The sequence below is a fragment of the Neoarius graeffei genome, chromosome 4, assembly GCF_027579695.1.
Source record: "Neoarius graeffei isolate fNeoGra1 chromosome 4, fNeoGra1.pri, whole genome shotgun sequence".
NCBI lineage: Eukaryota > Metazoa > Chordata > Actinopteri > Siluriformes > Ariidae > Neoarius > Neoarius graeffei.
In genome coordinates, this window is record NC_083572.1 from 6,288,163 (window position 1) to 6,301,438 (window position 13,276).

General features: G+C 42.4%; 1 protein-coding gene across 1 annotated transcript; it reads left to right on the forward strand.

Annotated features, from left to right (window-relative positions):
• Positions 1–10,654: 10,654 nt before the first annotated feature.
• Positions 10,655–12,502, forward strand: LOC132884278 (cytochrome c). Its single transcript, XM_060918106.1, has 3 exons — positions 10,655–10,749; positions 11,712–11,886; positions 12,009–12,502. Exons 2-3 carry the CDS (start codon positions 11,718–11,720, stop codon positions 12,152–12,154), a joined length of 315 nt encoding a protein of 104 aa, XP_060774089.1. The 5' UTR covers positions 10,655–10,749; positions 11,712–11,717; the 3' UTR covers positions 12,155–12,502.
• The last annotated feature ends 774 nt before the right edge of the window (positions 12,503–13,276 follow it).

The following is a 13,276-nucleotide window of genomic DNA, read 5'->3' on the forward strand; positions in this document are numbered from 1 at the left end:
TACTGTACTATAAAAAAAAAGACTTTGTAAATGCACACTAATTTACTAGCAGCCAGGTTGGCATGCATTTACTGTAAAAGCATTTTCAGCATTAAAGTGCATATCCTGGACCAAATTCGTTTTTTTTTTATATGAAAGAATGTCCCTTTACACACTCATCCAGAAGGGTAATTTTGCACAAGGCCATCTGTCTACAGCAGAAAAAAATAAAATAACAAAACGCGTCTGGAAAAATCCCAAGGGAGTCTGGAGCCAGATTCATGACGTCACCTGCGGAAGCGCCAGCAGGCTGCGAGAGCTTGCACGGTTTCAGTGCACAGCCTGTGTAGACCAAGTTTAGCAGCTAGCGATTTTGCATTGAAATATGGAATTGTCACCTGAGCGCAATGTGGGAAATGATGAGTACTAATCCCATTATGATTGGTGTTGCTACACCCTCCTACGATACATCTGTTAACCATTTTAATAATTACGTGATAACGTTGAAAAAATTTGCAGAAAACCACCAGGTCGTTTTCTCATAAACAAACCAGCGCTGACGTACGATTCAGAGGGAGGCGTCCCGCACGCGACATCACGAAAATCAATGTTTCCCGGGAAATCCAAACGCCAAGTTTTTTCAGAGGCGGACCAATTCGCCTCAAATGGCTCGATTTCAACTGAATTTCTCTGGTATTGTGCAAGGTAAAAAAAAATTGCACAAAATGCAAAATGTGACAGATATTTGACCAAAGTTTAATATAAAATAGGAGAATTACATTGATCTTGCTCCTGAATTTACCCGTGATATGCACTTTAATACTGTAATGTTTGCTGACACGTTATACTGTATTTTTGTAAACACAGAATAAAACCGTATTTTCACAGGGCTACATATTGATATCAATATGTCACTGTAGAAAAAATTTGAAAGAGTAAGGCATCCTAACAAACTGATAAAAACCTGTTTATTGAGGCAATCATGTCAGTTTGAACAGCAACAAACCCAGGACATCAAATTACACAATAACAACAGGCTAAAATCGAAAATTACACAATTAAAAAATAACTGCTAAAACACAAAGTACAAATTGATAAAGGAGCCACAGTCTTGAATACAACATTAAAAACAACCTATATCGCTTATCTATTAAAAATACCAGGCTAGCTAGCAAACGTTATCACTCTAGCTAGGCTAACATCACCCACTGTTGACTAGCATTACCTCAGGTTTATATACTTGCTCTATTTATCCTGCTTCACATCACTAAACTAATTAACCCTGTGATTTTTGCTTTTTTTAATCAAAGCTTAAGATGACAAAATAATGGAAGAAATAAACTGTGAAAATTTAGCCAAGCAAAGTTACTTTACTGCTTCAGCGAAACACTTTTAGCGGCTAGTTTTATAATGCAGCTAATTTTTGTGTATGTTTTAGTCACAGCAGTATTTTTTATATTTTAATCAGCAAGCAAAACTAGAAATATTTCCCTAGAACACAAGACAAGGTGGTACGGTGGTGTAGTGGTTAGCGCTGTCGCCTCACAACAAGAAGGTCCGGGTTCGAGCCCCGTGGCCGGCGAGGGCCTTTCTGTGTGGAGTTTGCATGTTCTCCCCGTGTCCGCGTGGGTTTCCTCCGGGTGCTCCGGTTTCCCCCACAGTCCAAAGACATGCAGGTTAGGTTAACTGGTGACTCTAAATTGAGCGTAGGTGTGAATGTGAGTGTGAATGGTTGTCTGTGTCTATGTGTCAGCCCTGTGATGACCTGGTTACTTGTCCAGGGTGTACCCCGCCTTTCGCCCGTAGTCAGCTGGGATAGGCTCCAGCTTGCCTGCGACCCTGTAGAACAGGATAAAGCGGCTAGAGATAATGAGATGAGATATACTGTACAAATCTAAATTACAGGTCTAATTTTTTTTTGTTTGCTAATAATTTGCAGTGACATTTCTGCTAACTGTATATCAGACAAATAGCTGAAGTTAAACAATGTTTAATCCTTGTCTTCATTATGCTTCAAAGTTTTTATATTTTTTGTTTGTTTGTTTGTTTGCGTGCTTGTTTTAAACTGAATTTAGCAGAAGGATCCTTGTTGCGTTGGCACTGAATAAAAACTCCTATTTGTGAGCACCTGGTCTATCTGAAAATCTCATCTCATCTCATTATCTGTAGCCGCTTTATCCTGTTCTACAGGGTCGCAGGCAAGCTGGAGCCTATCCCAGCTGACTACGGGCGAAAGGCGGGGTACACCCTGGACAAGTCGCCAGGTCATCACAGGGCTGACACATAGACACAGACAACCATTCACACTCACACCTACGGTCAATTTAGAGTCACCAGTTAACCTAACCTGCATGTCTTTGGACTGTGGGGGAAACCGGAGCACCCGGAAGAAACCCATGCGGACATGGGGAGAACATACAAACTCCACACAGAAAGGCCCTCGCCGGCCACGGGGCTCGAACCCGGACCTTCTTGCTGTGAGGCGACAGCGCTAACCACTACACCACTGTGCCGCCCTATCTGAAAATATTTTTTTAAATATATTATTATCTCATCTCATTATCTCTAGCCGCTTTATCCTTCTACAGGGTCGCAGGCAAGCTGGAGCCTATCCCAGCTGACTACAGGCGAAAGGCGGGGTACACCCTGGACAAGTCGCCAGGTCATCACAGGGCTGACACATAGACACAGACAACCATTCACACTCACATTCACACCTACGGTCAATTTAGAGTCACCAGTTAACCTAACCTGCATGTCTTTGGACTGTGGGGGAAACCGGAGCACCCGGAAGAAACCCATGCGGACATGGGGAGAACATGCAAACTCCACACAGAAAGGCCCTCACCGGCCACGGGGCTCGAACCCGGACCTTCTTGCTGTGAGGCGACAGCGCTAACCACTACACCACCGTGCTGCCCCTATATTATTATTATTATTATTATAAGCTTTATATAAAGCTGTGGTGTGACAATGTCTATGGTTAAAAGCACTATACAAATAAAATTTCATTGAATTATCAATGGTGCACCAATTGTAGCTCTTACGGAGTTTCCCTATGTGAACACACATTACATTATGTAAATATATGTATATATTACATAGACAGGAGTGTTTTACTGGGAAATAAACCACTCGTATTTTTCATACGAGCTCTATCCGGGACATGGAGAACCAAAACTCTGACATAAATCTCTATATGTCACTTATGAGGAACTCGATGAATTGCTTTGATAAATTTAGGTACTTTTTGTTTGTGAATGTGCCAACATAATAAAAAGAAAATCACACATTGGCTTGAAGATATGAAGTTTATCTTCTTGTGGGCGGTACGGTGGTGTAAGTGGTTAGCACAGTTGACTCACAGCAAGAAGGTTCTGGATTCGAGCCTAGTGGCTGGTGAGGGCCTTTCTGTGTGGAGCTTGTACAGTATGTTGTCTGCGTGGGTTTCCTCCGGGTGCTCCAGTTTCCACAGTTCAAAGACATGCGGTTAGGTTAATATGGGATGGGCTGAGGTGCCCTTGAGCGAGTCACCTGACTCCCAACTGCTCCCCAGGTGCTGTTAGCATGGATGCCCACTGCTCTGGGTATGTATGTGTGCTCATTGCTCACGTGTGTGTTCACTGCTTCAGATGGGTCAAATGCAGAGAGGAATTTCACAAGCGTGTGATAAATAAAGTTGTTGTTCTTTGTGTTGAAAAACTCACATTTTTCATACGAAATACATCGTGGGTTTGAGTGACATATTTCCCGATATTTCACTCAGATGATGTCACTCCCAGTGTTTTCCCACTGACTAGACTTGCATTGTCAAAATGGCAAACCAGTTCAAAATTAAAATTCTTTTGATTAAATTGTGGGGGGTTTTGTGGATGTGTCCATATAATATAAAGAACATTACACGGTGGCACGAAGATATGAAGTTTATCTTCACTTCACTCACTCGTGAAATATATATTCACCACTCAAAGATGAACTTCAAATCTTCGCGCAACCCTCTATATCAGTGTTTCTCAAACTTTTTCAGACCAAGGACCACTTTGTCCCAAAAAAAAATTTCAGGGACCACCTGTCAACACCCACCCCCCTGCCCCACACAACACACACACACAGACCATACAGAGATGTGTACTATTAGGTGTTTTTAATTGAAAAAATTATGGTTAACTAAATACATTAAAGGCCTATCCATTCCATATCCTCCGTGGTTTTTAAAGGCAAAAGTTTGCCAAGGCATTCTTTGTGTTTCGTCTCAATGTGGCGCTTGAGTTTTGCTGGCTTCATTGCCTCGTTGGCTAAAATCTCATAGCACAGGACACAGTGGGGATTGGGATCTTCAGAATCCCCAGTCCAGAAAAATCCCAACTTTAGATATTCATTGTGGTATTTTCTTTTCACCTTTGCCGTTGGTTTAGTCTGCCGAGCTTGTTTTTCTTGTTCTTCCTGTGTTGGGGACTCAGTGCTAACTGAATCTTCTTTTCTTTGCATTTTCTCCTTATTGATGCTTGTGTCGGTAGTGTCAGGTTTTTTCCTCTTAACTGAACCTGTCAGCCACTTCTCCATCCTTGTTGTTTCACTTTCAGTAAATTAAAAAAATCGCCACGAACACGAGCTAGTTAGGATTAGCCTATTATATGTTCAGAATTTTCGTTTGCTTGTTTTCAGGTCTGGCTGCCTGTTTGCCTGTGAGGCAGAGATTTGTGAGGTGAGTGTTGCCTAGAGACGAGAGGCGGAATAAGAGCACGTGCACACTACAAGTTTGATGTGGTGCAAATTCAGATGCAGAACGCTTTTTAAATAATAATAATAATGATGAAATTACAGGCCCGTTTGATTGCCGTTAAAAACAAGATTGGATAAATTTAACTTTCTAATAATGTTACAAAGCATACGCTAGCTTATCTTGAAAACGCTGACTACATTTGTAGATCACTTCGCGGACCACTTGCGGTCTCTCGCGGACCACACTTTGCGAAACACTGCTTTATACCAACGACCACACCTCAAGAGACCCGTCTGTTAAACTCCTGAAATATGCGGACGATACAACGGTCATCGGCCTCATCCAAGATGGTGACGAGTCTGCATACAGACGGCAGGTTGAACGGCTGGTCTGGTGGTGTGGTCAGAACAATCTGGAACTGAACACGCTCAAAACTGTGGAGATGACAGTGGACTTTAGGAGGAGACCCCCCCCACCCTGCCGCCCATCACCATCACCAACAACACTGTGACTGCTGTTGAAAACTTCAGGTTTCTGGGTTCCACAATCTCTCGGGACTTGAAGTGGGAGACCAACACAGTCACCATCATCAAAAAGGCCCAGCAGAGGTTGTACTTTCTGCGCCAGCTCAGGAAGCTCAACCTGTCTGAGGAGCTGCTGACACAATTCTACTCTGCCATCATTCAGTCTATTCTCTGCTCTTCCATCACTGTTTGGTTTGGATCAGTCACCAAACAGGACAAGAACAGACTGCAACGGACAATAAGGTCTGCAGAGAAAATTATTGATGTCAGCCTGCCCTCCATCCAAGACCTGTACCTGTCCAGAGTCAGGAAACGGGCAGGTAACATGTCTGCGGACCCATCACACCCTGGTCACAAACTGTTTAATCTTCTCCCCTCAGGGAGGCGATATAGATCACTGTATGCAAAAACAACCAGACACAAGAATAGTTTTTTTCCCTCAGGCTGTCTCTGTGATGAACAGCTAAAATCCAGATTCATATATCAGTAATATCACTTGCAAAATATTTGTTTGTTTTGTGTATACGCTTTTTATCTGTTTTGTACTATGAGAGCTCAGTGAAACCAGAGTCAAATTCCTTGTGTGTGTTCACATACCTGGCAATAAAAGTGATTCTGATTCTGATTCTATGGGTGAAAGGCGGGGTACACCCTGGACAAGTCACCAGGTCATCACAGGGCTGATACATAGAGACAGACAACCATCCACACCTACGGTCAATTTAGAGTCACCAATTAGCCTAACCTGACTGTAGGGGAAACCAGAGCGCCTGGAGGAAACCCACACAGACATGGGGAGAACATGCAAACTCCACACAGAAAGGCCCTCGCCAGCCACTGGGCTCGAATCCAGGACCTTCTTGCTGTGAGGTGACAGTGCTAACCACTACACCACCATGCAGAGGTGGACAGTAACGAAGCACATTTACTTGAGTACTGTACTTAAGTACACTTTTTTAGTATCTGTACTTGCGTATTATTTTTTTTGAAACTTATAACTTTAACTTCACTACATTTGAAAGGCAAATATCGTACTTTTCACTCCACTACATTTCTATCAAAGTCCTCGTTACTCATTACTATGAAGCAGCTTTGAAAGTGGATTTTTTTTTCTTTCCTAAAACGTGATTGGTTTTTCTCAGGTGACACTGAGACAGTTGATCAGTAATCACTAGGGTCACGTTACATCCATAGACTGTATAAAACCAAGCTCAATTATTTCTCCACAGCATTATTTAACACGATCAGTTGATGGCAGAATGGAAGGAGGCGGTTCTTCTGGGGAATGAACGCACTCATGGCCCATGAACCCATGTTTCAGTTTTCTGAAAGGATTAACGATTCATTTCATTTTAATTGTTTGCTTTGTTTGCCGAAAACAAACCACATCACGGCCTACAAAAACTCACTGTCCGACCTGCGGAAGAATATTGAGGTATATAAACATTTTATTCCAATAGAAAGCTTGCAACAAAGTTGTCTGCGGTTTTAGAGCCAGCGATAACGTTGCAATAGCTATGCAGTCTGGTTAGTCAAATGACTTTCTATAGATTTGCCCGCCAAGTTGCCATCGTCTTGTCCACGGCTAACGTTAACACATAGCTAGTTAACTTGGACACTGTTGGTTAGCATGTAAAAACGGAGTTACGCCAAGATGAATAACGTTAACTTATCTGAAGTCCTTTCATAAATATGTTTTCGCATAATCTTGCCAAAATAAACAAAATGTAATAATCTTTCTTTTCTAGTAGCGTTAGCTACCCAATATGATTTCGAGTTTGAAAAGAGTTTGCTAGTATGTCAGGTGGAGTTTCACTGACTAGCTAGCTTAACGTTAAACCACCATTATGCACAGCATGCGTTCATTTTGTGAATTCACATTTCTGTCCTTGGTAATGGCATTAGGTTTTGTAAGCGTTGTGGCAATAATACAACGATGCATTGACAGAAAATGTACTTTTAATATTTAAGTATTTTTAAAAGTAAATACTTCAGTACTTTAACTGAAGTAAAAAATTGACTGTACAATTTTCATTTGTATCAGAGTAACATTTGACCAGTGGGATCTGTACTTTGACTTAAGTAATGAAGTTGGGTACTTTGTCCACCTCTGCCACCATGCCACCTATTATTATCCATCCATCCATTATCTGTAGCCGCTTTATCCTGTCCTACAGGGTCGCAGGCAAGCTGGAGCCTATCCCAGCTGACTACGGGCGAAAGGCGGGGTACACCCTGGACAAGTCGCCAGGTCATCACAGGGCTGACACATAGACACAGACAACCATTCACACTCACATTCACACCTACGGTCAATTTAGAGTCACCAGTTAACCTAACCTGCATGTCTTTGGACTGTGGGGGAAACCGGAGCACCCGGAGGAAACCCACGCGGACACGGGGAGAACATGTAAACCCCGCAGAGAAAGGCCTCACCAGCCACTGGGCTCGAACCTTCTTGCTGTGAGGCGACAGTGCTAATCACTACACCACCGTGCCACCTATTATTATTATCATCATCATCAATAGTGGGCGGCACGGTGGTGTAGTGGTTAGCGCTGTCGCCTCACAGCAAGAAGGTCCGGGTTCGAGCCCCGTGGTCGGCGAGGGCCTTTCTGTGCGGAGTTTGCATGTTGTCCGTGTGGGTTTCCTCCAGGTGCTCTGGTTTCCCCCAAAGGCATGCAAGTTAGGTTAACTGGTGACTCTAAATTGACCGTAGGTGTGAATGTGAGTGTGAATGGTTGTCTGTGTCTATGTGTCAGCCCTGTGATGACCTGGCGACTTGTCCAGGGTGTACCCCGCCTTTCGCCCGTAGTCAGCTGGGATAGGCTCCAGCTTGCCTGCGACCCTGTAGAACAGGATAAAGCAGCTAGAGATAATGAGATGAGACTAGGGCGTAATTTTGGGTAGGGACGCTAGGGACGTGCCCCTACCAATATTCAGCCGCTACTGTGTAATCTCGATTAATAAAACCGATGTCCTAACCTGAGCAATGATTATATGGCACACAAAGGGTTAAATGTATGACACTGCTAATAATCCCCCCTCTAACGTAGATATCATTCTCTGATTAGCTACCTGTTTCTCGCTAACTTACATGGTTGGCTATCCCAGCTGTCACTCCATCTGCTGTAAAAGCAGCACACTTCCCACAGCAGCCGTGACTACCCGCCCATCAACCCCCCGTATCTCACACGTACACACCTGACCTACCCCACGCACCCCCCACTCTCCGTCAGCCTACAAATTGAGCTGGACTTCGATGTCCATGCATGCTGACTTGAGTATCATGGATGATGGCCCCCCTCCCAAGAAACGAGACATTCGTTCATTCTTCTTCAAAGTCAAGAATGTAAGTGCAGGGTTTCCGTCGAGCTTTAAAAACTCAACAACATCCTTTTGATGTATGGAAACCCTTCATAAAAGTATTGCTGCGGCTCCTTAGGCAGGTTTAGCAACGTGACAGGACGCATCAGAGCTAGGGTACTGCATGGCTGCAGAGAAAAGGAATGCTGGGGCAGTGCAACTTGGTGTTAGATAATATCCTCGATGAATGAATGTTAAATTTATAGACCTAATGGTTTTACAGAATGTAAGTAGTCAGATGTAGGCTACTGCATGGCCATGCAGATGTGCGACTTGCATTTCAGAATCAACAGCGTGACAGCCGCTGAGTCTGCTGCGTTCACCGTTTTACAGAGACCTCTTTCTACTACTACCATACATGTCAACCTATACGGAATGTCCATATTTTATACGGATTTGATTCAATAAACGTAGTATACGGGCGTATAAATAAAGTTATACGGATTCTTTAAAAAAACTTCAATATTTATTTAGAGCTATGATAAATTCCCACGATGATAAAAGAGCGCATAACATTTACAAACGTACTGTACACTACAGACAGCCAGTAAAGAGTCTTATGAAATCGCGCGTTATCTTGTGGTAGCGAGACTTCGTTCCACTTTTGATCATGTGCACACCACATTGCGAGAATCCCGCCAACTGTGAAGTCTCATCTCATCTCATTATCTCTAGCCACTTTATCCTTCTACAGGGTCGCAGGCAAGCTGGAGCCTATCCCAGCTGACTACGGGCGAAAGGCGGGGTACACCCTGGACAAGTCGCCAGGTCATCACAGGGCTGACACATAGACACAGACAACCATTCACATTCACACCTACGGTCAATTTAGAGTCACCAGTTAACCTAACCTGCATGTCTTTGGACTGTGGGGGAAACCGGAGCACCCGGAGGAAACCCACGCGGACACGGGGCTCGAACCCGGACCTTCTTGCTGTGAGGCGACAGCGCTAACCACTACACCACCGTGCCGCCCCAACTGTGAAGTCATAGACATATAAACATAGACGCCGCCTTCATACGTCATCCTCGCTGCCATATTGGATGTGGCAAAGTGGAGCTTCTTCACCCGTCTCTGGTATAGCGTCTAGACAGTAGCCGAGAATAAAGATGCCTCATTCATGTGCTGCATTTAACTGTACCAACAGGTTTACCGTCCAAACGAGACCACATGTGATTACCTTTCACAGGTGAGACTGGAAAAATACTTTTCATTGTATTTGGTCATTATAACGTAATTTTACGAACAGATTTTCCTGACTTTGTGGCTAATATGAAGTCTCGCGCATAATAGCCGCTCGGTGAAACCTGCCTCCAAACAACGAAGTATTTCCTTCGTAACTACGCTGATAACACTTTGTGTTTTTGTCAAACATTGGAGCTTTGTATTCATTCTGAAGGTTTATTGTTATTAATATTGAATAAAAAGTAACTGGGATATATCATTGTTAATTATCATTCAAATTTTAGGTAAATTATTTTAATTTGCATCTTATAAGGATTTTATAAGGGAAACACGGATTTTGGAGGTTGGTTATACAGGTTTGATTGACCAAAGGTTGACATGTATGTACTACTAGGCTAGGCTAGATACAACAAATCCATGGTCCTTTACTGCCACCTACAGACGAATATTGGTAACTGCCTTGGATCACTTTTGTGTCCCCACCAATGTCAAAATCAAAGTTACTCCCTTGAGATGAGATCATCAATAGTACACTCACTAATTAAGGGTTCTTAGCATCCAAGGTTCTAATCATTCCTACTAGACCCTTGTGTTGTTTGTTTGTTAGCTAGCTAGCTCACTGTTTCAAGAAAACGGCGGATCTGGCAACTCTGAACACTTCTACCCCAAGCAAGTTGGCACTCCTCTGGTTGGCAATCAATCTCACTTCTCCATACAAGGCTAAACCGCCGTGGCGCCCTCGCATACTAGGCTACTAAACAGTGTTCCACAGCGTTGTGATACCTAACAGTGTTTTATACATACTCTTTAGTGCGATAGTGCGCGTAGCTTACGTGCACTTGGCTGTACGTCATGACGTCATTTTTACGAGTCAGTCATATCTAGTGACCTTCCTCAGCGCTCATGCAGTACAGTGTCCGGAAGCTACAGTAAAAGACCGGGTCGAGGCAACAATTTAACCTGTTTAAGAGGTAATTTTAGTTTAAATAGATATGGTTTTCTTATTATATGGACACGCTGTCGGATATTTCATCGTTGTAGTGTTGAATGGCGGTGTTCTTGACAAGAAAAAGACTTGTTTTTTTGATTAGCTTGCTTTCTAGCTAGCTTGAGCGCGAGCCGGGTTCCCCGCAGTCTGTATGCTTACAGGTGGCTAAGCTAACACATATATTTTTATTATTATTAATTATTATAGCGCGTTATGTTGTGAAATATGATCTAAGTATCTGGTTTGATTATGTATGTCAAAGGTTCGGTTCGGTTCGGTTTGGTCGAATCACCAAAGCCAGGTTAGGTAACCGGCTTTTTTTTTTTTTCTATGTAACGCAGACCTTATAATCGGTTAGCTTTATTATCATCAAGGTTATAAAAGAGATGATGTTGTAGAATTTAAGTGTAACAATAACACTAATCAGCAGGAGCGTAAATTAAATGCTCATGTCTTCTTTTTAAACCGTTGTGATCAGTGCTGAGAATGGAATAGTGTTCATGCCCGACCTTGTGTCTTGCTAGCTTGACTAGCTTGCTAGCTACGTAACTAGCCACGTTTCCTCATCTAAGACTTCTTCAGGTGTCATACGATATAGCTGATTAATTTCTTTTTAATTTATTTGCGGTTTCCAGTCTGTCTGAGATTTTTAAAAGCTTGCTTGTTGGCATTTTCTAGCTTCCTGTGACGTCAGCATACCGGCTTTTAATGTGTACTCCACTCCATGCTCCTTGAAATGTTGGTTTCATTTTTAATTTTTATTAGAAAGGTGTATATCAGCTCACTCTGTGTACTTTTCCTCAAAGGTTGAGTGTGACAGGACTAGTGCTTTAACCTTGAATGACCTGAGGCTCGATTACAGCATCATAATACAGTTAACTAATGTAACTCTGGCACTTTTGTTAAAAATTAATCAAGGTGCGGTCTTTGACTTTTTTTTTTAAGGCCACGATGGGTGATGTTGAAAAGGGAAAGAAGGTCTTTGTGCAGAAGTGTGCGCAGTGCCACACAGTCGAGAACGGCGGCAAGCACAAGGTCGGGCCCAATCTTTGGGGTCTAATTGGACGCAAGACAGGCCAGGCTGAGGGCTTCTCCTACACAGATGCCAATAAGAGCAAAGGTAATTTGGTGTGGAGGTCATCACTGTGCTGTTGACCTTGGGCTTGCGTTACAAATTGACCTCTTGCATTGCAAAATCCCACTCAAGCTTACGATCTGTTTAATGACTTTTTTCTCCCGCAGGCATTGTGTGGAGTGAGGAGACTCTGATGGAGTACTTGGAGAACCCCAAGAAATACATTCCCGGCACGAAAATGATCTTCGCCGGCATCAAGAAGAAGGGCGAGCGCGCAGACCTTATAGCATATTTGAAGTCCGCCACATCGTAACACTATTTTATCCGTAGAAGGCAGGAAGAGATTTAAATTAAGTATCTGTAATATGTTTTTGTTTTTTTGTCTTTTAACAATACCTAATCAAACAATAACGCACCACTAAACATCCTGGACTGCTGAATTTGGATGTACAGTTACAGTGCACTGCTGATCACTGACTGCAGCACGGGGTTTCATGTCTTTCTGTCCTGCTTTTCACAGCAGCTGTAATCTGGATAATTTCATTGTACTTTCTGTGTACGGATTGAGTTACACTGTGACTGCGGATGTTGATGTGTTTAGTGGCTGCTGTGGTAACTTGTGTACCAGATGAAATTAAAACCCAGTGATGAATGTGAAAAAGCTTTTCCCTTTCTTATTTAATGCATGCTGATCTGGAGAACTTGTACAATAAAAGGGATCCCACATATCTGTAAAGCCTTGTATGACACGCTGACATCTGTCTGGTTTTCATTTAATTTTGTGTTCGTTTCTCCAGAAAAGACTGGGTTGTGGGTAGTGGTGCGTGTGTGGGTTTTTTTTGTTTTGTTTTTTTAAACAAACTTAGAAGCATAGGATGGTGTTTTCCTCTCACAATGGGTTCTACTTTAAGGGTTTATTGTGTAACCCTTTCAGGAGGCTATTATCCAGTGAAACAAGAAGAATTCGCTCTATTTTAATTATCCAACAGATTCTAGGTATTAATTATGCAGAACAAGAGGGAGTGTGTAATCACGAGAGACGACACGGCTTTGATTTGGCTTTTCTGCACAACAGTGACCTTATTTACAGTAGCACACATCTTTGAGTGTTTGAATTGCATTCATAACAGCATTTAAAAAGTAAAGTGAAAAAATATGGTTTCAGATATACTGTATCATTTAATATTTATGACTTCTTTTTAGAGAACTAATTTTAAAAAAAAAGTTTTTGTTTGGTAGTATTTGGAAGGTCATATTAAGTTACTCTTATGGCTAAGTACAACTACTATTCAAGGTCATGTATGTATATAAGTTTGTGAACCCTTTCGAATTTTCTATATTTCTGCATAAATATGACCTAAAACATCATCAGATTTTCACACAAGTCCTAAAAGTAGATAAATAGAACCCAGTTAAACAAATGAGACAAAAATAT

Bases quoted from the DNA above. Each gene is read 5' to 3' on its own strand.
- LOC132884278 (XM_060918106.1), top strand. From the start codon at position 11,718: ATGGGTGATGTTGAAAAGGGAAAGAAGGTCTTTGTGCAGAAGTGTGCG. The intron at 11,887-12,008 runs GTAATTTGGTGT...TTTCTCCCGCAG, and splicing joins AGATGCCAATAAGAGCAAAG to GCATTGTGTGGAGTGAGGAG.